The 27,442-nt window shown below is 37.5% G+C and overlaps 2 protein-coding genes and 1 pseudogene across 2 annotated transcripts; all 3 read right to left on the bottom strand.

Annotated features, from left to right (window-relative positions):
• On the bottom strand, nt 5,761-8,049 carry LOC18792613 (annotated as a pseudogene).
• On the bottom strand, nt 16,760-19,330 carry LOC18791700 (1-aminocyclopropane-1-carboxylate oxidase homolog 1). Its single transcript, XM_007223233.2, has 3 exons — nt 18,298-19,330; nt 17,620-17,941; nt 16,760-17,248 (listed from the first exon to the last, which is right to left on the bottom strand). Exons 1-3 carry the CDS (start codon nt 18,849-18,851, stop codon nt 16,997-16,999), a joined length of 1,128 nt encoding a protein of 375 aa, XP_007223295.1. The 5' UTR covers nt 18,852-19,330; the 3' UTR covers nt 16,760-16,996.
• On the bottom strand, nt 19,424-25,373 carry LOC18788393 (anaphase-promoting complex subunit 2). Its single transcript, XM_007225240.2, has 14 exons — nt 24,398-25,373; nt 23,967-24,280; nt 23,791-23,862; nt 23,401-23,645; nt 22,849-23,265; nt 22,483-22,684; nt 22,253-22,367; nt 22,052-22,134; nt 21,368-21,487; nt 21,151-21,239; nt 20,994-21,075; nt 20,422-20,613; nt 19,869-19,937; nt 19,424-19,745 (listed from the first exon to the last, which is right to left on the bottom strand). The coding sequence occupies exons 1-14, from the start codon at nt 24,900-24,902 to the stop codon at nt 19,623-19,625; spliced, it is 2,628 nt and encodes an 875-aa protein (XP_007225302.1). The 5' UTR covers nt 24,903-25,373; the 3' UTR covers nt 19,424-19,622.

Here is a 27,442-nt window from a genome sequence, read left to right as displayed (position 1 = left end):
GTTGTGCGTGACAATCATTTGGAAGTTGGTGATCTGTGTCTTTTTGTGTTGATTTCCAGCAAAAGTACACCTTTATTTGATCTTGTCATTTTCCGCTCTGGAGAAGGTGCAAAGTGCACCAATGATGGGGAGCAAATAGTACCTACGAAGGAAGAAACTGATAATGAAGATGGAGATTCGAGTGATGATTCTAGTAACGATTCGAGTTATATTAGGTTGTTTTGTTAAAGGGTTTTATGTGTATGCTTTGCGATCTGTTAATAATGTGCTTATAGGTATGGGTTCATGGATTTTCTGTTTAATGGGTTCATGGATTACATTATCTGTTATGTTGAATTGGAAATGGATTTAATTTTGTCGTATCTTTTAATCACCCTATGTTATGTTGAATTGGGAATGGATTTATTGTTTTCATGCTTGGTTTCATGTATATGTTGGTTTCTTGCTTGGTTTCATATATATGTTGTGTTCTTAATGGGTTTTGTGTTCTTGAAAATAAACTGAGACACGACGAATTTTAAGGCTTACGACGACGATTACACGACGGTTTTTTTAAACTACCGTCGTTGTATTACTTATACACGACGGTTTTTTCATAAACCGTCGTTTGTATTACTTATAATAGACGACGTCTGTTGAAAATCCGTCGTCTATATATGCCAAATACGTCTGTTTTTGTTTAAAACCCGTCGTCTCTGTTGTGTATTACTTGCGATTAGATCATTGTATAATCTGCTATAGTGATGGTCATTGCCTGTATTTTCACTTTATTATAGATAATAGGTTATAGTGTCGGAGATGGATAAGTCATGGATGCACTCGGATAGAAGATCGAAGGCATATGAATTTGGGGTGGAAGCATTTTTGAACTTTGCTGTAGAAAATCTTCTAACTACAACACATATCCGTTGTCCATGTGTTAAATGTGTTAATTTGAAGTTGTTTGGGGTTGGAATTATAAGGGATCACTTATACTTTAATGGAATTGACCAAAGCTATAAGAATTGGACATTTCACGGAGAACCTTGGGAAGCAACTACTAATGCTAGTAGAAATGTTGAAGAAGATGATGGCCATAGTAGGTACAGTTTTGTGTCTGAAGAAATTGATATGGATGATAATGATTTTGGTGATTTTGGTTCGGATCCGTATGAGTTTGCCAATGTGATTGGGGATGGAGATCAACCAGTGTACCCTGGTTGTAGAAAGTACACGAAGTTATCGGCATTAGTGAAGTTGTATAATTTGAAGGCAAAACATGGGATGAGTGATGTCTGTTTTACAGAATTATTGATACTTCAAGGCGATTTGCTTCCAGAAGGAAATACAATACCAACCTCCATGTATGAGGCTAAAAAGACTTTGTGTGCATTGGGGCTGAGTTATGAGAAAATGCACGCATGCCCCAATGATTGCATCTTGTATAGGAAGGAGTATGAGGATTCAACTAATTGTCCTACTTGTGGTATCTCAAGGTGGAAGGAAGGCAAAGATTCAATCTTGAAAGAGGGTGTGCCAGCGAAGGTGGTGTGGTATTTTCCCCCAATTCCAAGGTTTAAAAGGATGTTTCAATCACATGAGACAGCTAAAAGTTTGACTTGGTGGCATGCTGCTAGAAAATCAATTGACGGTCAGATGTCTCATCCGGCGGATTCCCCGTCTTGGAAACTTCTTGATGATAAATAGCCTGAGTTTGGTAATGAGCCGAGAAACTTGAGATTGGCTCTTTCATCTGATGGATTCAATCCCCACAGTTCTCTAAGTAGCAGATATAGTTGTTGGCCGGTTATCTTAGTTACATATAATCTCCCTCCATGGCTGTGCATGAAACGAAAGTTCATGATGTTAACCTTATTGATTTCCGGTCCTAAACAACCCGGAAATGATATAGACGTCTACTTGGAGCCTTTGATTGATGATTTAAAATCCTTGTGGGTTGGGATTAGAGGAGTGTATGATGCACATAATGGAGAATACTTTACACTCAGAGCTGCATTAATGTGGACAATTAATGATTTCCCCGCCTATGGAAACTTATCTGGTTGTGTTGTTAAAGGATATAAAGCTTGTCCAATATGCGGCGATGATACACCTAGTCACAGGTTGAAAAATGGCCACAAAATTTGTTACATTGGGCATAGAAAATGGTTACCAATCAATCATCCATATAGGAGGCAACGTGCAGCTTTTAATGGGAAACCTGAATATGGCATACCTCCCGAGCCATTAACCGGAGAAGAAGTGCTGCATATGGTTGAAAATGGTGACAGAGTTTGTTGGAAGAAGAAATCAATATTCTTTGATCTCGAGTATTGGAAATACCTTCCTGTGAGGCATGCCCTAGATGTTATGCACATTGAGAAGAATGTTTGCGATAGTATCATTGGTACATTGCTGGAGATCCCTGGAAAAAATAAAGATGGGATTGCTGCTCGATTAGATTTATTGAACATGGGGGTCAAAACTGATTTGCAACCCGAGTATGGAGAAAGACGTACTCGTTTGCCTCCTGGGCCTTGGAATTTGTCAAGAGCAGAGAAGAGAGAGGTTTGCAATTCTTTCTATGGTATGAAGGTCCCTGAAGGTTATTCTTCAAATATTAAAAATCTTGTATCTTTACAAGATTCAAGACTTCTTGGCCTTAAATCACATGATTGTCATACCTTAATGCAACAATTGCTCCCTGTGGCAATTCGTTCTGTTTTGGAGAAGCCTGCAAGGTATGCAATAACTCGTTTGTGCTTCTTCTTCAATGCTATATGTGCAAAGACTGTTGATGTTTCCAAGCTAGATAAGTTGGAAGAAGATGTAGTAGTTACTCTGTGTTTGCTTGAGAAGTACTTTCCCCCTTCATTCTTTGATATCATGGTTCATCTAGTAGTACATCTTGTCAGAGAAGTTCGTCTATGTGGGCCAGTATATTTTAGGTGGATGTATCTGTTTGAAAGATATATGAAAGTGCTGAAGGGGTATGTTCAGAATCGTACTCGTCCCGAAGGTTGCATTGCTGAGCGGTATATAGCTGAAGAAGCGGTAGAGTTTTGTACTCAGCATTTATCTGATGTTAGTACAGTTGGAGTGCCTTCAAGCCAAAAGATGGGACTTTCAAAGCCATTATCAGGTTGCACAGTGAGCGTAGTTGATCAGGACCTGTTGAATCAAGCACATCTATATGTCTTGGAGAATACGGAGGAAGTCCTACCTTATATCGAGTACGTATGAGCTTTATTCTTTAAGTTTTCATTTTAAATTATTTCTTATGTTTATCTTCTATATTTGGGACCGTAATGCTTGAATTTTTCGTGTCATGTAGGCAACATATGATCCACATCAAGATTGCTTATCCAAAATTTAGAAAGAGAACAAAGTGGCTGCAGGATAAGCACAATAGCACTTTCATTCAATGGCTACGCTTCAAGGTATATGTTGTTGAATAACATATTTCTCTTTTAATTTTCTTCTTATTTATATGTTAGATTGAATTAAGATATGATTAATTTTCAGGTTCAAAGTGAACTTGAGGAAGACAATCATGGCGTATCAGAAAATTTAAGGTGGCTAGCAGCTGGTCCAAACATGTCAGTGCCATTATATAGGAGCTATCTTATTAAAGGTATTAAATTCAATATCAAGGCACAAGATGATGTGCGGACAACTCAAAATAGTGGAGTTTATTTACTTGCACATACCATGCAAGTTGCTAGTGCCAAGGATAAAAACCCAATTCTCTCAAATATGGGTTTCTATGGTGTCATTCAAGAAATTTGGGACCTTGACTACCAAAAGTTTACAATCCCAGTCTTTAGGTGTGATTGGATAGATAGTTCTGGTCTTGTAGTCGACGAACTTGGATTTACCCTTGTAGATTTGAGTAAAATTGGACATAGGAATGACCAATTTGTTTTGGCTTCTCAAGTCAAACAAATATTTTTTGTTGACGACCCGATGCATCGTGGTTGGTCGGTAGTGTTAATCAATGCCTAATAGAGAATATAATGATGTTATTGGTGATGAAGTCTTAGGTGATGTGATAATTGAGTGTGAGCCATTTACTAGAGGGATGCCAAATGTTGACACATTTGATGAACTGGTGGGTGAGTTAGGCGGTCAAAATATTCGAGATGGGTGTGAAGATATATGGATTGAATGATGCTTATGTAATTGGCAGTGTATGACATTAATTTTGTAATATATTGTAATGTGATTTCTTCACTTTCTACGTTCAAATAAAACACGACGTTATTGTGAACCAGTTATTCAGCATATTTACCGACGTCTTAAAGCAACGTAACAATGAAGAACCACGACGCTATTGTGAAGCAATTATTCAGGATATCACGTCGGGGAAGGATTAAGAACCGCCATGTAATTCAAAATAACACGACTCCAATCCCATAATACCGACGTCTAAAAAACGAGATATATAATCTGAACGTTAAAAAATACGACGTCATCATACATTTTCCACGTCGCAAGTTCTTTTATAAACGAAGAGGAACGAAATGAATTCCGACGGAAATTCATTATAACCGCCGTCTAATAACAATTAAACGACGTTATTTGTAATACGGCTCTCATCATAATCAACGCCGTCTATATGTTCTGTAATACGGCTCTCATTTATTTGGAACCGACGTTGTTTAGAAGTTCAACGTCGTCTATATTATTAAGTGCGTCGTGAGTAATGATGATAGATATAAATACAATGTCGACTATATAAATGCCACCGACGTTGTTTCGCATTTCAACGTCAACTGTATAAATACATACGTCGTAAATAATGACACTGACAACTATTTCCACGTCATCTTTTTTAGAAAAATCGAAGTGGAAAATTTATTTCACGACGGTTGTTTGTAAATAAGAGACGTAGTATATTTCAATAACGTCGTCTTCTCATGTATTTAAAGACGTCATATTTTTTCTTGTCATGTAAATTATATTTAACGGCGTAGTATTTTAGTTTTCGTCGTTGTATGTATATCTTGCGGCCTTGTTCTTTTAACATGTGTCATATTTTTCCTTTTTAACGACGGTGATTTGTTTGAGTTGGTCGTCTATTCTCATCCTCGACTATTTTCTAGAACTTTAGCAGACTAAACACGTCTGTTTTTATTGTTTTCCGACGTTGTTTTATTTAACAACGTCTAATATTTATCGTCGTTGTTTGTTTCTGAAAATATGACGTATAAATTTTGTAATACGACTCTCATATATTTGTAACCGACGTTGTTTCGTTTTTCAACGTCTACTCAATAAATACATACGTCGTAAATAATGACACTGACAACTATTTTCACGTCATCTTTTATCGAAAAATCGAAGTGGAAAATTAATTTTACGACGGCTGTTTTTATATATGCGACGTAGTAGGTATCAATAACGTCGTCTTCTAATGTATTTAAAGACGTCAAATTTTTTATTGTCGTGAAAATGATATTTAACGGCGTCGTATTTTTATTTTCGTCGTTGTATGTCTATCTTGCGGCCTTGTTCTCTTAATATGTGTCATATTTTTCCTTTTTAACGACGGTTTTTTTAGAGAGTTGGTCGTCTATTCTCATCTTCGACTGCTTTTTTAGATCTTTTTGCAGTACAAAGACGTCGTTTTGTATTTGTTGATGACGTTGTATATTTTAACAACGACGGTGATTTAGCGTCGTGGTTTATGAGGGAAAAGATGACGGTGGATTCCACGACCATTGAAAAACCGAATACACGACGGTGATTTACCGTCGTCTTTTTGCTTTTTTGTAGTAGTGTATGTTAAATACTTTGACATATGTCCTGCATCAGGCATGTACAAACAATCCACTTTTGTTGGCAAACATGATTTAACAACTGCATGAACATTATTATCTAACCACAACAGAGAGATTTTATGAAAACTTAAAGAAGAGGCTGATAAATATTTGTTCAGGGATGTACTGCTCCCCTATCTCCAAGTTCAAAGCTCAAAATGAGTCAAGGCTGAGGTCCCATCAAGGCCTTTGTCAATGAAGTGGGCATTATATTCCCTTATGGTTGTCTCCCTGTACTTTGGGGGGTTGTCTTCTGATAATAGTTCTTTGATAGGTCCATAGAGTCTCCCCAGTGGTAGCATACCTGTGCTAAAGAAACTTGCAACCGATACTCTTGGACCTACACGGTTCGCTAGTACCCTGTGCTCTACGCTCTTGAATCTTTCATTTGATATAAGCTGCAACCCCAAAAGAACTCAACCATTAAAAAAATTAAAAAGAACAAGAAAAAAAACCCCGAAGTAGGAAACCAGATGGAAGAATTTGAGACATATTCAGGTACAATAATAGTATATACTACGACAGCCTACTCCCTTTTAAGAAGTATAAATAACATCTCCCTTTCAATTAAAGAAAAAAACAATGAAGAAGAAGAAGAATAGTTGTACTCGCCTGTAGAAGATCTCCAATGTTAACTACTAGAGCCCCAGGAACAGGAGGTACATCAATCCACTTGTTCTGATGAAGAACCTGGAGACCGCCAATATGATCTTGCAGAAGGACTGTGATAAAGTCATTGTCAGCGTGCTTGCTTGTCCCCAGAGTTAACTCTGGCTGGGGACATGAGGGATAGTAATGGCCTACATGCACAAGCCCTAAACTACAATCTATGTCATTCAAGTGACTTGGCTTTAGCCCAAGAGCCTCCGACAGCAACTCGAACAACAACTTCCCCAATTTCATTACTTGCTTGGAGTATTCAATAAGTATGTCTCTATAAAAGTTGAAACACAGAAAAGCACATGAAGTTGTCATATATATATGATTCAATTAAAAATTGTAGAGCCAGGCATTTAACCAAAATGGTGAGCTGAATGACTTTTGATTTATGTTTAGAAAAGGCAAATGGCCTACTGTCAGATGTCACCTACTTACTCATGTATAAACGTTGGATTAAGTTCATTCTTATTTAAAATATGGGATTCTTGTTTGGGACATTCTACCCCTCCCGGACACGATACAGCTTTGTCACAGGCCATAACAGATAAGGAACTAGGCCTGCTCTAATACCACTTGTCATGGGCTAGCTAGGTGCATGTTTGTTTGGTGATGCTGTCTACCCATATATATAAAACCCAGATGGGTGGTTCGTATCTGTATCAAATTAATTAATACCATCTTAAATTTTCTAATGATAGCAGAGAATTATAAGTTTCCATGTCACATACCTGAATACTTCTGGCATGTCTTCTGGCTTAGTAGGATTAGGAGCCATGTAGCACATAAAAGAATCCCTCCAATTAGTCGCTGGTGCTCTGTGTAGATCAAAGTTGCTATTGTAGACCACAGGTTTGAAGTGATCTCGAGTATAAAACTGTTTCTTCACTTGAGTGTCTTGCTCATAAAACCCACGTACCCCATCCTTTATCTCCTCCAAAACACCAATAGGTATTCCGTGATTCACAATTTGAAAAAATCCCCAAGTCTCTGATGCCTCTCCAACTTTTGTAACAATCTCCTTGCGTTTCATTGGTCTATTTAACTCAAGGCCTTCAAGGTCTATGACTGGAACGCTAAACTGGGTGGCTTCTGAATCAAAGTTGTTGTTGGTGGAGTACTGATCTGGTGGTTGATGAAAAATTCTAGGAACCACTGTTATCCCAGCATCAACAAGGCCTTTAATTAACACCTTCCTTGGTGTCATCAAAAGCTCTTAGTTCACTTTTTCTTTCATAATTGATTGGAACCTCATTTGTATTGGTACCTACCATCTTGGTTGCTGCTAAAGCTTAATGTTCTAGTGGATACAATATTTTTGCGAAGACCATAGGCCAAGGATAATGCCAAATTTAAATTATTATGATTCGAAGTACTTTATAATATATTAGCAGAGTTGTTTTTTTCACATTACTATATTCATTTTGGGTTGACAATTCAAAGTACAGACAGATAATATTATACAATTTCGAAACCCTATGTGTGCACATTGGTGCTTGAGCCCCCCGCCCTTTAGAGTAGCCTATCGTTGTATCAACAAAAAAACAAAACAAAAAATTCAAAGACTTCAAGTTGGTCAATAGTAGTAAAGCACTCGTATTCGTATATTATAAACAGGCATAGACAAATAATGCTGAGAATTCTGGTTTTGTTAAAGAAAAAAGATTCTGCTTTAGTTGGCAAGCATGAAGGTTTATATCCAAAAGAAAGAGATTTTAAGGAAGTTTGTAAAAAGAGCTGAAAACCTTTGTTGATGTGTAACCCTTTGAGCTGTGTTTGCCGCCTAATCCCATCTCATTTAAATGTTTCTGAGTTTAGTTTTTTTTTTAATTTTTCGTTTTTCTGCTGCTTGTAATAAGGACCATTGGATTAGAGTCCAAGTGGCTCTTTAAGAGAGGTATTAGATTGAGACAAGTGTAATCATCTTATAGGATGATAATTTCAAGGGCTAGGACTAAATCTTGTATTGAGGCAGTTAGAGAAGAATCTCTCTTCTCTCTCCTCAACGGTTATATTCTTGGCAGCTGGTAATGAACGAGCAGCAGCCTTCACTCTTCCAATTTCTTCTTCTGTTTTGAGAGAGCAACGTTTCTCTCATTCACTCTCTCCCAAACACATCCAAAATACAGACTCACAAACTATGAATTCTATCATGGCCTCAGAGCCAGGTTCGTTTGTTTTGAGCTGGGCGTGATCTGTGAACAGAAAATCGAGCTCGTTCTGAGCTATCGTTGAGCTGATTTGGAGATCGAAGGAGTGAGTTCTTGCATCCAGGTGTCTCATATGGCAGGATCTGGAGCAGCTGAGCTTCGAACACCAGTTTTCAATGGAGAAAACTACGAATTCTGGAGTATTCGAATGAAGACTATTCTGAAATCGCATTGTCTGTGGGATCTTGTCGAAAATGGGTTAAATAACTCAGACATGAAGAGGGAAAAAGAAGAGGTTGCAGATACTGAGAAGTCCATGGTGGCTCAGATTCTAATGAAGGATGCTCGTGCACTTGGATTGATCCAAAGTGCAATTTCAGATCAGCTATTTCCAAGGATTGTGAATGAGGAGACCTCGAAGGGAGCTTGGGATATTCTGAAACTGGAATTCAGAGGAGACAAACAGGTACGAAATGTCAAATTGCAAGGGTTGCGTAGGGAATTTGAATATACTCGCATGAAGGATAGTGAATCTTTATCTGTTTATCTGGTTAGATTGTTTGATCTGTTGAATCAAATGAAGAGTTATGGTGAGGAGTTATCTAGGGAGAGAACTGTGCAGAAATTATTGTTTAGTCTGCCTAAGTCGTATGACCCTATATGCTCTGTGATAGAGCACTCTAAGGATCTGGAAACTCTGGAAGTTCAAGAAGTGGTTGCCTCCTTGAAAAGCTTTGAGCTCAGATTGGATAGGCACACTGAGAACTCTTCAGAAAGGGCTTTTGCTAGTCTGAATGTTGAAGAAAAGAAGCCTAAGAATGAGAGTTTTTCTGAAAATCAAAGTTTTCAGAAAAGTGCTTCTGGAAATCAAAGTTTTCAAAAACATTGGAAGCCTAATGATGGAAACATAGCAGCTTGTAAGCATTGTGAGAAGTTACATTATGGCAAATGCTGGTATGAAGGCAAGCCTAAATGTCATGGATGTGGAAAATTTGGACATATGGTCCGAGATTGCAATGGAAATAGGAATGCACATAGGGTGAATTATGCAAATGAGATGGAAGAAACTGGTACTCTATTCTATGTCTGTAATGCTGCAACAGATGTAAAGGTCAATCACTCTTGGTACATAGACAGTGGGTGTAGTAATCACATGACAGGAGATGAGGGACTGTTAGTAAATGTTCAAAGGGATTTGACTTCTAAGGTGAAGATGGGGACTGGAGAAGTGGTTTCAGTTACTGGAAAAGGAACTTTGGTGATAAAAACCAAGTTTGGTAAGAAGCACATTCATGAAGTAATGCTTGTACCTGGTCTTGAAGAAAATTTGCTCAGTGTTGGGCAAATGATGGAACATGGCTACCATCTTGTGTTTGGAGAGAGTATGGTGAGAATCTATGATGATCAGTCACTAGAGAATCTGATTGTGAAGGTGCAAATGACAAACAACAGATGCTTTCCATTGACAATGATGCCTGCCAGTGAGTTGGTTCTAAAAGCAAGTGTCACACATTGCTTGCAGACATGGCATAAGAGATTTGGGCATTTAAATGAAAGAAGTATGAAGCTGCTTGAGAATCAAGGGATGGTTCATGGATTACCTCACTTGGAGCAAATGTCAGTGGTGTGTGATGGATGTATGCAAGGAAAGCAGCATAGGGATTCTTTCCCTTTGGAATCCACTTAGAGAGCTTCAAATCCTTTGGAATTGGTTCACACAAACATCTGTGGACCAATGAAAACAGAATCTCTCTCTGGAAACAGGTATTTTCTCCTGTTTACAGATGATCACACTAGGATGTCTTGGGTGTATTTCATTAGGATGTCTTGGGTGTATTTCATTAGAAACAAATCAAGTGCATTGGAGTGTTTCATGAAATTCAAAGCTATGGCTGAGCTGCAAAGTGGGTTCAAGATAAAGAGTTTGAGAAGTGACAGGGGTGGAGAATTCTTGTCAGGAGAGTTTAACAGTTTCTGTGAAGAATCTGGCATTCAAAGGCAATTAACAGTGGCTTACTCCCCTCAGCAGAATGGAGTAGCTGAGAGGAAGAATAGAACAGTGGTTGAAATGGCTAAGTCAATGCTGCATGAGAAAAGGTATCCCTTATGAGTTTTGGGCAGAGGCTGTAAATACTGCAGTCTATTTGCTGAATAGATGTCCTACCAAGGCTCTCAATAAAGTAACACCATTTGAGGCCTATACTGGCAGAAAACCAGGGGTTGCGCATTTAAAGATATTTGGATCCCCTTGTCATGTGCTTATTCCTTCTGCATTAAGGCATAAGCTTGAAGAAAATAGTCACAAGTGTATTTTTGTAGGCTATGGTCTTTGTGAAAAGGGATATAGACTGTTTGATCCAAGCAATAGGAAGATTATTCTGTCAAGGGATGTGAAATTTGATGAGAAAGGCTTATGGAAATGGGAGAATGCTAGAGAAGGAGAAATGACAGTGCTTGTGCCTACTGGAAATCAAGACTATGCTCTAAATCCAGACTTGGATGCACCATTGCAAATACATGAAGAAGTCATAGCACTAGAAGAACCAAGTCAAAGCTTGGATACACAAACACAAGCAGATGTAGATACTACTCTGCAGGATGAAAGCATTGAAGGAAGTTCTCAAGCTATTGATCATACACCAAAGAAATGGAAGAGCATTAATGACATTATGGCTCAGTGTAATATGTGCATTATGGAGCCTGAGAATTTTGAAGAAGCTGATCTAGATGAGTCTTGGAGAAAGGCAATGGAAGCTGAGTTAGAAATGATTGAGAAGAATAACACTTGGCAGCTTGTGGAAAGACTCTTTAACAAACCAGTCATTGGTGTCAAATGGGTCTATAAGACCAAGCTTAATCTAGATGGCACTGTACAGAAGAATAAGGCTCGATTAGTAGCTAAAGGCTACTCACAAAAACCTGGAATCGATTACAATGAGACTTTTGCCCCAGTGGCAAGGTTAGATACCATTAGGACTTTGATAGCCCTGGCTGCACAGAAGGAATGGCATTTATACCAACTGGATGTCAAGTCTGCATTTCTGAATGGAGTTCTAAAAGAAGAAGTATATGTGGAGCAGCCACAGGGTTTTGTGAAAAAGAATGAAGAAATCAAAGTGTATAAGCTGAACAAGGCCTTGTATGGATTAAAACAAGCCCCAAGGGCATGGTATGATGAGATAGATTCCTACTTCAACAAGGCAGGATTTCAGAAAAGTCCAAGTGAAGCTACACTTTACATTAAAATTGATGAAGGCTCAGGTATTCTCATTGTCTCTCTTTATGTGGATGACATTGTCTATACTGGAAGTTGTGTAAAAATGCTTGAAGAATTCAAAAATGACATGATGAGGCATTATGAGATGACTGATCTCGGGCTGCTCTATCATTTTCTTGGCATGGGAGTTGTACAGACTGAGAAATACATATTTCTTCATCAGAAGAAGTATGCAATGAAAGTGATTGAGAAGTTTGGTTTAAAAGGCTGTAAGTCTGTGGCAACCCCCTTGGTTGCAAATGAAAGGCTGTGCAAAGAAGATGGAAGTGAAATGGCAGATGAGAGTGAATATAGGCAGATTGTAGGCAGTCTGCTATATCTGACAGCTACTAGACCAGACATAATGTTTGCCTCTAGTTTGCTTGCCAGATTCATGCATAATCCCACTAAGAAACACATAGGAACAGCCAAAAGGGTGTTGAGATATGTTCAAGGCACACTGGATTATGGAGTTGAGTTTAAAAAGGGCAAGGCAGCTACCTTAATAGGCTACTGTGACAGTGACTGGGCAGGCAGTGAGGATGACAGAAGAAGTACCTCAGGATATGTGTTTACTCTGGGATCTGGCATGTTTTCATGGGCCTCAATCAAACAGAATACAGTAGCTCTGTCTACAGCTGAAGCAGAATATGTGAGTGCTGCTGAAGCAACATCACAAGCTAAATGGCTAAGGTTTATACTTGAGGATTTTGGAGAGGAGCAAGTGGAAGGCACACCAATTCTGTGTGACAACACCTCTGCCATAGCAATGGCAAAGAATCCTGTCTTTCATCAGAAATCCAGGCACATAAGCAGGAAATTTCATTTCATCCGAGAAGCTATCCAAGCAAAGGAGATTGAGCTAATCTACTGCAAATCTGAAGATCAAATTGCAGATATCCTAACCAAGGCTTTATCCAAGGATCGTTTTGTGCATCTCAGAGATTTGCTTGGAGTTAAATCAGTCAAAGGGTTAGAAGGGAGTGTTGATGTGTAACCCTTTGAGCTGAGTTTGCCGCCTAATCCCATCTCATTTAAATGTTTCTGTGTTTAGTTTTTTTTTAATTTTTCATTTTTCTGCTGCTTGTAATAAGGACCATTGGATTAGAGTCCAAGTGGCTCTTTAAGAGAGGTATTAGATTGAGACAAGTGTAATCATCTTATAGGATGATAATTTCAAGGGCTAGGATTAAATCTTGTATTGAGGCAGTTAGAGAAGAATCTCTCTTCTCTCTCCTCAACGGTTATATTCTTGGCAGCTGGTAATGAATGAGCAGCTGCCTTCACTCTTCCAATTTCTTCTTCTGTTTTGAGAGAGCAACGTTTCTCTCATTCACTCTCTCCCAAACACATCCAAAATACAGACTCACAAACTATGAATTCTATCAACCTTTGCAACTATTATTGGAAAGCCATAATATCTCACAACAGATTATAAACAACCAATGTACTATAACCATACAAGTATCTAACTTTATAACTTTGACTTTATGTCCTGCATCAGGCATGAACAAACAATCAACTTAGTATTGTGTATGAAGCGATATTTTCATGCCAAGTTATTTGGTAGACACCATTTGTTCATTGGAGTTGCTCCTATGCCTCCAAGTTCAGAGCTTGAAATGAGTCAAGGCAGAGGTTCCATCAAGGCCTTTGTTATGGAAGTGAGCATTATAGTCCTTCACAGTTGTCTCCCTGCATTTTGGAAGATTGTCTTCTGAGAGCAACTCCTTCATGGGTGCATAGATTTGTGGCAATGCTTAAAAACCTGTGTTAAAGAAACTCACAACGGATACTCTTGGACCGGCACGATTTGCCAATACTCTGTGTTCTACACTCCTGAATCTATCATTTGATATAAGCTGAAAGTCCAAAAGAATTCAATATCAGAAAACCCAAACTAGGAAACTAAATTGAAGAATTCAATGACTATACTACAACAGAGGGATGGTCGGAAGCCCTATGCGAAAACTAAAATGGGGCCATGCTACTACACTGCCGAAACTTTTCTCAAATTTTAAACAATAAGAAATTATAAAATATATGTAAAAATTCCCTATCCCGGGATATATCCTGGTATATAAAAGTTTTCCTCACATTCTTGACAACCTAATAAATGTGTGCAATCACAATGTAATAGTACCTTTTTAATTTAAAAAAAAACCCAACTGTATCTCCTACAAAATATAAAATAGGAATAAGATTTTTTTTTTTTTTGGGCGAATATAGGAATAAGAATTATAGTTATACTTGCCTGTAGAAGATCTCCAATGTTAACCACTAGAGCCCCAGGCACAGGAAGTACATCAATCCACTTGTTCTGATGAAGAACTTGAAGACCACCAATATGATCTTGCAGAAGTTTTTGCAAGAAAATAAGCAATTTGTACAGTAAGTTTTTTACATATCCTTTGAATGAAATTAAGTTTGAAAATTGCACAAAATAATTTAAAATAATTAATTACTATTTATTGAGTAATTTATGAAATAGGTAACATATTTAAATATTCACTAAAGAAATAATAATTAAAACATAGTTACTATTTAAAGTAATTCAAAAAAGATAAGATATTACTTAATTACATATATTAAATTAAAGAAGTTGGCCAAAAACAAAAGTAAAGAAACTAATTTTATATTTTAAAATTTTAAAATAAATAAATAAACACTTCTCCTGACGAAATTTCATCTGCACAAGTTGGTAAATATTTGCCGGATTAGGTTTCTCCCGACGAAATTTCATCGAGAGAGGTTTTTTATTTTATTTTATTTAAATAATATATCTGCCTTATTCAATTAGTTAAATTAGTAATTATATTTTACTTATTATTTATTTAGTGAATAATTATTTTTTTTAATTAACTTCGTGAATTATATTACTTAATAAATAATAATTCATTTTTTCTTTTTTCTTTTTCCTTTAATATTTACTAAGTAAAAACATAACTACTAATCAAAGTAATTTTTTTTAAAAAAAAAAAAGAGTTAGTTAAAGGGTATAGCCGCGTAGCTGGACTTTTAAAATATTCTATTTTTCAGAGTACAGCCATGCGGCTATACTTTGAAGATATTCTTTTGAGGTGCCCCCGTATCACATATTCGTGTCGCCGTGTCCGTGTCTGTGCAACATAGGGATTAGGAGTGTAAACTTGTAGCACATAAGTATCCCTCCAATTAGTCGCTGGTGCTCATAGTAGATCGAAGTTGCTATTGTAGACCACAGGTTTGAAGTGATCACGAGTGTAAAACTATTTCTTCGCATGGTGTCTTGCTCATAGACCCACGTACGTACCTTATCCTTTTGTTGTGCAGAAACATTTCAAGACCTTGTCGTTGATGGACTATGTGACGGCACACACATAAACCCCTCTAAGAATAAAATACACGCACACTGAAGAGAGAAAGCAAACACACAATAACACAAAGATTTATAGAGGTTCGGCCTCATGCCTACATCCTCTTAGTGATCCACCAGAGAATTTCACTATTATGTAAGAACAAGTTTAGTTACAGCTTAAACCCCCTTAGTTCTCATAAAAACCCTAGCTCTCTTTTCTCTCACCCTGACTCAAATCCTTGATGCCCTTATAAACACTCAATAAACCCTTGAATTATGTCTTGTGTTTCTCCCTTGAAAATTCACTCTTGAATTTTCCTCTCTTCCTATTTTAATCTAACCCTAAAGTCCTGTTTATAATGCATAAGACTTTTGCTATAAGTTAATTAAGAATTGGAAACCAAAATCGTATTAAATTATGCTAGAAAATCCCAAAATAATAGGGAAAACCAAGTCAAACACACCAAACAGTGCGCGGACTAATTGACGCGACTTCACTGCTGTCGGCCAAAAACGACCGTCCTTCTCTTGCTCCTCTTCTTGCAGCCCCTTAGTTCCTCTTCCTTCATCCTGCATCAATGGTGAGCCAATTCACAAGACCTTTATCTCCTCCAAAACATCAATAGGTATTCCATGATTGACAATTTGAAAAAATCCCCAAGTCTGTGATGCCTCTCCAACTTTTGTAAAAATCTCTTCGCGTTTGGTTGGACTATCGAACTCAAGGCCTTCTGGGAACCTCAGTTATCCCAGCATCAACAAGGCCTTTAACACCTTCCTTGGTGTCATCAAAAGCTTTTAGTTCACTTTTTTCTGTCATAATTGGTTGGAACCTCATTTGTATTGGTAGCTGCCATCTTGGTTGCTGCTAAGCTTAATGTTGTAGTGGATATCAGATCAGAAGTGTATCTTTTAGCAAAGAAGATCACTTTGCAATTAGTGAAATGGGAAGAAAAACAGCATTTTTGCAAATTTCATTCTCTGATTTAATTTTCAATGAACAAAACTAGATGTACTTTATGATTCAAAACTAAATAACACATCTCAAGACACTACGCACTGTTAGCCACCACTTGGACAATTAACGTTTCATCACTTGGTAAACATCTAGCTTTTATTTTTGGTCCAGATTCTTGTAGCCTACTTTGATAAAAGTGACTGAATATGCTTTTGAATAGTCCAGGCAAAGGCAAAAAAGGCTCAAATATTCCCTAGTAAGTAACTGACTAAAATTAATTTGTTCAAACTTGAATCAGAGCAAAAATAGTTTATAATATATAGGCAGAGTTGTGTTTTTCACATTAATATATTCATTTGGGCTATATACAGTTCAGACTACAGACAGATAATATTAGACATTTCAACTTCTGTATACGGCCATGGTAGTAAAGCACTCATATTCGTATTTTATAAACAGGTATAAACAAATAGTGCTCAGAATCAGTTGATTATATATCCTAGTTAAAGAAAAAAAATTCTGCTTTTGTTGGCAATGATTTTACCAGTGCATGAAGGTTTTTATCCAACCACAACAGAGAGATTATATGGAAGTTTGTAAAAAGAGCTGAAAACCTTTGCAACTTTTATTGGAAAGCCATAATATTTCACAACAGATTATTAACAACCAATGTAATATAACCATAAATACAATTATCTAACTTTATAACTTTGACTTATGTCCTGCATCAGGCATGAACAAACAATCAACTTAGTATTTTGTATGAAGCAATATTTTCATGCCAAGTTATTTGGTAGACACCATTTGTTCATTGCAGTTGCTCCTATGCCTCCAAGTTCAGAGCTTGAAATGAGTTAAGGCAGAGGTCCCATCAAGGCCTTTGTTAAAGAAGTAAGCATTATATTCCTTCACAGTTGTCTCCCTGTACTTTGGAAGATTGTCTTCTGATAGCAACTCCTTAATGGGTCCATAGATTTGTGGCAATGCTAAAAAGCCAGTGGTAAAGAAACTCGCAACAGATACTCTTGGACCGGCACGATTTGCCAATACCCTGTGTTCTACACTCCTGAATCTATCATTTGATATAAGCTGAAAGTCCAAAAGAATTCAATATCAGAAAACCCAAACTAGGAAACTAAATTGAAGAATTTGACCCATATTCTAATGACTATACTACAACAGAGGGACGGTGGGAAGCCCTATGCGAAAACTAAAATGAGGCCATGTTACTACACTGCCGAAATTTTTCTCAAATTTTAAACAAGAAGACATTATAAAATAGATAATAAAAATTCCATATCCCGGAATATATCCTGGTTTATGAAAGTTTTCCTCACATTCTGGACAACCTAATACATGTGTGCAATCATAATGTAATAGTACCTTTTTAATTAAAAAAGAACCCCAACTATATCTCCTACAAAATATAAAAGAGGAATAAGAATTATAGTTATACTTGCCTGTAGAAGATCTCCAATGTTAACCACTAGAGCCCCAGGCACAGGAAGTACATCAATCCACTTGTTCTGATGAAGAACTTGAAGACCACCAATATGATCTTGCAGAACGACTGTGATAAAGTCATCGTCAGCGTGCTTGCTTGCGCCCAAAGTTAACTCTGGCTGTGGACAGGGGGGATAGTAATTGCATAGAACCTGAAGCCCTAAACTACAATCCATGTCATTCAAGTGACTTGGCTTCAGCCCAAGCGCTTCAGACAGCAACTGGAACAACAACTTCCCCAACTTCATTACTTGCTTGGAGTACTCAACAAGTATGTCTCTACAAAATTGAAACCCAGAAAATCTAAGGCTCCGTTTGGATGGAGGGGTTTGCAAGAAGGGATTTAGATTTGACAACAAAGCTAAATTTCCTTTAAAAAATCAAGAACCACATTAGATTGAATGTATTCTAAATAACTAGTCATTTGAAATTACTATATGGAAGGAATCATTTGAAATCCATTCATTTTCTTCCTTTCTTTCTTGTTCAAATCTTGGCATATATGGATTGTAATAGTATATACAAACAATTTTACCTTATAATGTCATATAAATTCATAGATTCGGAATCCCTCCATGGAAATGGAGCCTAATATCATATTAAACCAGAAAATTATAAGCTTCCTTGTCACATACCTGCATACTTGTGGCAAGTCTTCTGGCTTAGGAGGATTAGGAGCCATATTACACAAAAAAGAGTCCCTCCAATTAGTCGCTGGTGCACTATAAAGATCGAAGTTGCTGTTGTAGATCACAGGTCTGAAGTAATCACGAGTGTAAAGCTCTTTCTTCACCTCAGTGTCTTGCTCAAAAAACCCACGTACCCCATTCGTTATCTCTTCCAAAACATCAACAGGTATGCCATGATTGGCAATTTGGAAAAAGCCCCAAGTCTCTGATGCCTCTCTAACTTTGGCAACAATCTCCTTGCGTTTGGTTGGATTGTTATCATATTCAAGGCCTTCCAGGTCTATGACTGGAATTCTGAGCTGGGTTTTGGTGGGTTCTGAATCACAAGTGTTGTTGATGGGATACTGATCTACTGGTTGATGAAAAATTCTTGGAACCTGGGTTATCCCAGCATCAACAAGGCCTTTAACACCTTCCTTTGTGTCGTCAAAAGTTTTTACTTCACTTTTTCTGTCATAATTTGTTATGCTTGGAACCTTACTTGTGCTGGTGGCTACCATTTTCGTTTGTGTCTGCAGGATGGTAGAACTAAAGCTTAGCAAACTAGATATGGATTGCCAAAGTTCAGACCACAAATGCGCGAGGCTGGAAGAAACTAAAAGCAAGATATTTGCCGAGAGTCAAGACTGTGGGGGCGGGTTGACGCTATAGACATTTTTGTGGTGGCCAAAGGATATACAGTGCCAATTCATTCTTTGGATTGATAGGCTATCACTGAAACTAGAGGTGAGAAATTTCATGATTGAAAGAAAACTGAAGGACGTCTCTTAACACATATAGCTTTTTTATTTTTATTTTTATTTTTAATACCAGCGATAATCTAAACTACGAGGAGAATGGGGTTTTCTCACACACACACTACTAAGGTCCTATGGGAGTTTGAACCTGAGAACACTAATCAACAAGTGAAGGCCTTTTTCCACTTAGCTAGACCCTATTCACATGAAATTTCTCAAGCGATAATCTGAACAAGATGCTTAGAATCCTATTCACATCAAGCTTCTCATTTGGGTAGCAGCTACCAATATGCTCTGACACAGGCTTCACATTTGTTCTCTTAATTTTCAGTTCTGCAGGATCAAACTGACGGGCTTTTTTTTCATGATATCTCGTACAACCCAAAGAGAGGCATAAAGAGTTGTACTTCATACTCTCGCCTTTCCCCTCAAACGAATCAGAAAGAAAAGAAAAAGAGTTGCACGAGGATAATACATTTTGCCAAGCTTTATAATTTTTACTAAAATTAGTAGGGTTCTAATTCTGTTAGTTGACTACTTCTTCAAAAAATACATTCCATCTCTTAGTTCCAACTTCTCTTCAGAAACTAGACCCGTTAAGAAACTTTGCAGCTGTTGGAGAGTTTTGTCATAAGGAGGATCGGCTATGCAGAACATCTGCAGGAATGAATGTGTTAAGAAATCTATTAAAAACAGCAACAGGACATATAACTTTCTTACCAGATATCATGTTACTTGGCAGAAATCAAATATCGCGGGGAGTGTTAAAATCATCCTTACCTTGAGAGTATTATGAATTCGATCTAATGCCATGCTTCCAAAGTTTGTGAGCATCCCCAAGATAAATTTCTGCCAAAAACCAAATACTATTTGAAAAGCTGAGAACACAATGGCACCATGCAATTTTATCTGTTTACATATTTGAGACTGATACTCAAGACTGGACAAAGTTAACATGGTTATTATAAATGGCAAGCTATCAATTATGTGTTTCCTTTCCCCTCCCCTTAGTGGGAAAAGAAGGGAGTTAAATTTCTACTTCACTTGATTATTTCAGCTATTGACAATTTGGTAAAATGTGGAAGATAGTGTCATGAGCAGCAATTTTGTTGCCCCCTTTTGGTCTTTATAAAGAAGATCCAGTATGAAAATGAAGATCCAGAGATGGAAAACTAGAACTTAAGGCCGTAATACCTAGAGATGGAAATATACTGAAAGCAAATGAAGATCCAGTATGAAAATGAAATGGTAGATCCTTCCTAAACAACTCAACCCATTGGGATGGATTTTAAAAGTATACCAAGATGTGGTCAATCTAGCACACATCACATACCTCATACACAGTCATTTCCTTGCGCAGTTGATCCTCCACAGAGGCTACAGAGCTCTCCCCCTCTTCATCAGCAACTATAAGATCCTCAATGCTTCCATTCGTACCACCGTTTTTACCACTGTCAACCATACCTTCCATTAGTGTAAACACATGGTCTTCAGAGTCTGCCCCAAGTGATTCTGCAAGAATTCCCTTCAATAGGAAAAAAGAGGCAAACATATGAGTTTTCCTCTTGACTTCCAAAGCTTAAAACTTCAATAAATAACAATAACCCATTTGAAAAAAATTTAGCTGGTGCTTGACAGGAAGGGGAACGTTTGACTTTACAATAAAATGACACATCATATCATTCAACTCGAAATTCAAAATGATTAAAGGTAACTAAGATGAAAAAAAATCTGTAATCAGTAAAAGTAACCACTGCTGCTGAGAAATCCAGAGTTTCTAATACTCTTTACTCTGTCACCAAGACAGATGACTCAAAACTGGGGTTTTTCAAAAGTATGCTAGGGTTTGTGTTCAAAGACAACAAATATATCTGAAACACGAATGTATTAGTCTATCTAGCATACCTTGCTTATCCAGAAATTTATCCTGCGATTAAGTATGTCTGTTGGAACCCCAATTGCAGCTGCAAGATTCTTAGAGGTCCAGCTGAAAGTATAAGATATCAGTATGGCAAGAAAATAGTAAACAACAAAAAATGCATTAAGATATTTCTGACGCTACCTTGTCTGATCTTGAAATTGCATTATAATTGCTGCATGCACAGGAGCAACCACGAATTGCACTGCTCTATCTTCAAATTGCAACTCCAACTAAAACAGCACCAACCATCATAAGTATTGTTAATGTCAATTCAGAGATTCAGGAAATATAGAAAATCTCAGCTAGTCAAAACTCTCCTAATAGAAAGGCATGAAATGACATAGTGTAAGCATCTTACCTTAACTGTACCAAGACTTTTCTTCCATAATAGTTTACGAGGGGTCTTGATTTCATTAAACCTCTTTGCATAATCAGATAGTAGTTGGTCAACAGGTCCAGGTACATTAAGGGACTCATCCTGAAATTTGGTTTAAAGGTTAATCAATCTTTACTGAAATTTTGTTACAAATAGAAAATGTAGTTCTAATGACAATAACAAATGCTAATGAGATGTACATATTATAACGGACAAAACAAAAGACATCAGTTTATGCACAAGGTTCTTGCTAGTCAATTTAGAATGAGTCAAACATAAGTTGCCTAGATACTCATGCAGAGAATATGTCACCAATTGACTAATAACTTTGGTGAAAGAAACAGTGGGAAAGGAAAATGCTGAAGTTAAGTGAATCAATAGAATAGGCGGGAGATTTTAAAAGAATTAAATTAAATTAAAATGCTTGCAAGAAATCATAACTAATGGGAGCCTCAAGGAGCATTAAGCTATTAAAGCCACTCCTAAATGCAGAAGAAACAACCAAAGTGCAAGCGATTACGTTTAAACATAATCTGGTATCACTGATTGCAGAGAAGTGTGCCAAGAAGATATTTCAAATTATGAGAATGTAAATCCTCGATCCGTCTTTTCCCTCTAACAGAAATTTCGAAATAAATGACATTACCACTGGCAACAATTCATTACCTGGATTTGGGGCCAGAAATTTGAAGAGATGATTGTTGCATCAAAAACATCCATGGAAACCCCGTTATCTCCCAGCTCAGAACCTAAGACATCCACCCCACGTTAGTGGAATAAAATAAAATAATTAGTCTTCTGGTAATGCTGGAGAGAATGGCCCAAAAACCAATCATCTGTAGGGAAGACATAAAGTTTGGAAGCTACCTGCTTGAGATGTCTGAGTTATGGTTGCTTTAATATTGCCGTTAGTCCTCTTAGAATCAATCAGATCATTCAGCATAATTTCACATTTCTGCATGCTGCTCTCTCCAAAATGTATCTGAAGAATGATTACAAACAATGAACATTAAGGTAGACAGTTTGAAGACTACATGAACAACCAATACACCCAACTAAACAAAGAAACCGCAAGCTTAAATAAAAAAACCACTTGCCTTGAGGAGTTCAAGAGTGCGTATCTCTGTATCGATGTCATAGTCAGATTTGTTGAGAAGCTTTTCAGCCAGCATAACACGGTATTCATTAACTAGTTGATCTTTTGAACCAATTATGCCAACAATCATCCCAAGTATGTCAACCTTCCTTCGGTTCCTGCTGCCCTTCAAGGGGTCAGCTTCTACAGGGTCTGGCTCCCAGCTGAAACAGCAGAATTATAAAAATAAAATAAAAATACATCACCTGAGTATGCAAAGAACAAAAATATAGCATCTCATTGGATTTGAAAGCAACTAAACTACATTCCATATAACTTGCAAACAACTATAATACACTTCAATCCACGGCCTTGCTTATGCACATACCGTGAAGCATTTATCCATGCCTGCTTGTCATCAGTGTGGAAATCGTCATCAAGACCAGCGTTCTCTTGATTTTCTTCATCTCTGTTTAATTCTTCAAGAAGGCTATCCCCAGTGTTTCCAGATACATTCGGATTCCCACCAGTCCCATCTGTAAGCATGGTCACAATGCACTTTATGGTGTCCTTCCTTCCCCTCAAATAGTCCCTAATTGGTTCTCCAACTGCTTCGAGGAAAACACCTGCTGGATCTATTGTCCGGAGTGCTTTAATTGTTGAAACATATTGATGCAAAATGTCATTGGTTGAGGCACCTGCAGTTAGCAAGCGATATCGTAGTGCAGAGATAAATGACTCGACCAGCTTAGAATGTTGTCCAGTGTATTCAAGACACTGTTTCAAATCTTCAATTGCAGGAGAGCTGAAAAACCCCAAAAGGAAAACAAATGATCAAGGAAAGCCACAATAAACGAAGGTTATTTAAGTGATTGGTACCCCCCCCAAAAAAAAAATCAATTATACATCATCGTGGATTCCAACAATTGAAAACCAATACCTGTCAGGGTAATCCACAATAATCTCAAATAATTTAGTTATTCTTAAATCTTGCAATGTTTCGTATGCAAAATACTCTAGTCGCAACTGCCATCTAACAAGTCCTTCAGATGGGGTGTCAATTCCAGGATAAAATGTAGAAGGACATGAAGCCAAAGGTGACTTGAGACCTGATGAAACACTGTCATAACTAACAGAGTCACCAAGATAAGCAAGAAGGGCATGCAAGAACTGAAGAGGCACAGCCTGCAGAATAATCATTCAAATATTAGGAAAACTTTGGCCTTTGAAAACATAAAGCCGTATTGGATAACTAAACCATTTGTGCGTTATTTGCGGCTTCACAGTTCTCCACAAAAATGGAAATGAAACACAAGCATATGAAAGCCACCTGAATCCACCCCTTGATGGACTCCAAAACAGAAATCCGGTAATCATCACCAGCAAGATCATGAACTTTGGCCTGCCATTCAAACAAGACAAATTAGAAGTTAGCAAGACAAATGAAATGGTGGAATGTTTAACATATAACAGTATACTGAATCCAACAGCAGAGATAATGATCACCTTTAGAAACAAAAAAATAGCAGAAGCGTAGGCATCTTCAGTCATAGATGTAAACCCGAGACTTCTAAGATCGCGAACAACCTTCCCTATGTTGTTTACCAATTTATTGTTGTCCAAGAACCTCCCTTGGGGATAGCATTCATCAATCTCCATTTGTCCACTCCTGTATGAGACTTTGCATTTGTCATCTAAATCCATATCATCTTTATCATCATCATCATCATCATCATCCTCATCATCATCATGAGGGAAGTCTCCACCCATTATAGTACTCAGTTCCTCCAACCTTCCCTTAAAATACCAGTGGAGTATCTCTAAGAATTAAGAACATGGAGGCATTAAAAATAAACGCAAGTAATTACAAATTAAACAAAAAAACAAAAAAACATGTAAATTGAAGGTTAAGATCTTTTATTTATTTATTTTTGTACCAGGAAAATGCCGGGGAAGAGTGGCCATAAGAACTGAAGACACTGACATTTGGTACTTAGCAAACAGCTCAACTCTGTAATCATTAGAATCATGGCTTCCATGGTTGTAAGACTGCAAAGCATGAACCAGAATCAACAGACACTTCTCCTGGTACTGCTTTTCCAAAGATATTTCTTCCAAAGCGTTATAGAACACTTCCTCTTCAACCGAAACGTCGTCGTAAGCCTCGAAATGCCGCCAAAATTTCAAGGCGCCATTTTTCTCGAAGGTTCGCTCCAGCGCACCAAGGAAGTGGTCTCGGAGCAGAGACTCGAGCCCGTGCTTGCAGAGGCCGTGAACGTGAGATAAGAACTGCGGACCGACGGAGAGGTCGCCGGCGCCGTTTAGAAGGGTGTCCGTAGCAGCACAAAAGCCATTGTAGCTTTCGAGGATTTCTTCGATGGAGCCATCGCTGAGTTTGTCGAGAATCGCTAAATTGCAGACTGATGAAATCGAGTCCGCCATTGAAATGCCCTTGAAGCTACCGCATTGCTTAAATTAGGCTAATCTTCAAGAGAGTTTGATAGATTCTATAGCTGAACATTCCCAAATTCTTTACAGACCACACAAATTCAATGAACCAGAGATACAAATTCGAGCCGCAAGCCAGCTACCATAGCCACGAGCTCAACTAAAATTGGTTCTTTGAGCAAATATTGACCCAGCATTCGAGTAGCAAACAACACACACCAGCTACAATCAAAAGTGAGAGGAGAGAGAGAGAAAAAGATATAAGGGTTGTGGGCCTGGGTGGGGTGAATCCGGAGAGAGAGGTGGTGGCTGGGATAGGGGAAGGTGGCGAGAGGGTCAAGAGAGAGGTGGGGAGTGCGGCGGTGTAGAGCAGGGGCGGGTTGCGTAAGTTTGGTTTTCAATTTTTTAATGTTATTTTATTTCTTTTCACAATATTAAATGTTTTTTAAATATGACCTTGATATATATATATATATATATATATATATATATATAATATATAGGGAAATAGCTCAAAATACCACCTATTTTACAATTTTTTGTCAAAATACCACCCCTCCCCAAAATTTTTAAAACTACCACTTATAAATACATCTTTATTGTAAACTGATTGCACCCATATAACTTTTTCAGAAATTGGGTTCTCTCTCAACTCTCTTGGCTCCGTCTCTCTCTTCAGCCTGTCTCTCTCTGTCGTGTAACTCTCTCTCTCTCTCTCTCTCTCTCTCTCTCTCTCTCTCTCTACGACGCAGTCATCTTCCTCCCCCAGCCATCCAAGATTAACTCCACGGTTCACATCCACGAGGTACTGTTCATCTTTCTTTTCTTAGAAATTTGAGGTTTTTGTGAATTTGGTTTATGGTGTATGGATTTGTATGAAATTGGTTTAGGGGTTTCTTCCAAATTGGTTTAGGGTTTTAGGGTTTAGAGGTTGCTCTGAAATTGGTTTATGGTTTATGGGTTTGTATGAAATTGGTTTAGGAGTTTCTCTAGAGTCTAGGGTTTGGAATTGATGAGATATCTGATCTGGGCTCAGATTACCCTAATTTGTTTTTCTTTATTTTGATTGTGATTTTAGGTAAGGATTGGGTGATGGGTTTTTATTTTGGGTCATCTGATATGGTTTTGAGATTAGTTTCATATCTATGATTTTGGTTAGTGTTAAAGTAAATAAATGGGTATTTTATTCCTGCTAGCTAAGGATTGGGTGATAGGTTTTTGTTTTGGGTCATCTGATATGGTTTTGAGATTGGTTTCATATCTATGATTTTGGTTAGTGTTAAAGTAAATAAATGGGTATTTCAAATGGCATAAAAACTTCAAATGCAGGCCATGGATGATGTTCAAGGGGTTCTTACTTCTTTGCATTTCATTGCACAAAATCATGAATTGATGAAAAGGAGTACAGAGCAGATGGCACTATACAATTGGGTTGTGTGTGCACTTTCTTCATGATTTTCTTCGACAGATTGATTTGTGGTATTGATTTGTGTGTTAATTGGGTATTATAGGTGTTGCTAAAAAATTATAGGAGAGGTTTCTTTCTAGGTTCAATTCAAATAAACAAGTGCATATGTGGTGCAACAGGGTCTTAAATTTTGTTAGATGTTAACTAGTCCTCTTATGTGAAAATATAGGTTGTTTACTTTGTAAGATGGTGCAGAGTTTCAAATCTAAACGAAATCAATTCCATTCATATTTGAGGTTGGAATGTATATTTTTTTTATTCACTAGGTAGATGTGTTCGATGGACTGGTATTATTGCATGACATGACAAACCTTGCAAATCCTCACTTTGACTGTCATCATATGATGGTTTTTTAGCATAGAGTTCTTCGACAGAGCAGTGACTCTGCTGCTCTCATTATGAAGTACTTTTTGCCCGTGATCTAGCCTGGTTACTTCTTCGTCATGTTTTGTGGCTCAGAAGGAATTGTTTTAACATCACTCTGTTTTTGGGTGTCATTTGAGCATGGTTCGAATGGGTGATGAGGAGACTTGTTTTTGTAGCTTGTTGATACTGCTCTTTGACTGATCATGTCATGGGTGCATGAATAGGGATAGAATTCAAGGCATGGAAGGAAAGAAATTTGAGGAAGAGGAGGGTTAGGGATTAATGTATTTCTTCTTCTTAAGGACTAAGGTTGCTAACGATGAATGAAGAAATTCTACCTCAGCCCATGAACCTATATGTTGTTTGTTCAATTTACCCATTAAATGCTTCTGTGATTGAAGAAATAGATTTGCCCATCATGGTTTCATTTAATTTCCAGCTCCTTTGTTTATTGCATATGTATCATGTAATTAATTATTCCTTTAGCTACAAAGTTCTATTTAATGAGACATTTACCTGTTGCGGCATCCACTTGTTATGCATTATTTGTTAGTGAAGTCTAGTACTATGGTGATAATGGATGAAGAGGTTCATAATTTTATATACTGCAATGCAAGGCTTAGAATAATGGATGTGAGATTTTATATTCTCAACAATTTGACTAATGTTTTAACAATTTTGCTGATATTGTTTTCTCTTT

Source organism: Prunus persica, chromosome G1 (assembly GCF_000346465.2).
Source record: "Prunus persica cultivar Lovell chromosome G1, Prunus_persica_NCBIv2, whole genome shotgun sequence".
Classification (NCBI taxonomy): domain Eukaryota; kingdom Viridiplantae; phylum Streptophyta; class Magnoliopsida; order Rosales; family Rosaceae; genus Prunus; species Prunus persica.
Note: the sequence above shows the minus strand (reverse complement) of the source record. Positions and strands in the feature narration are given on the sequence as shown.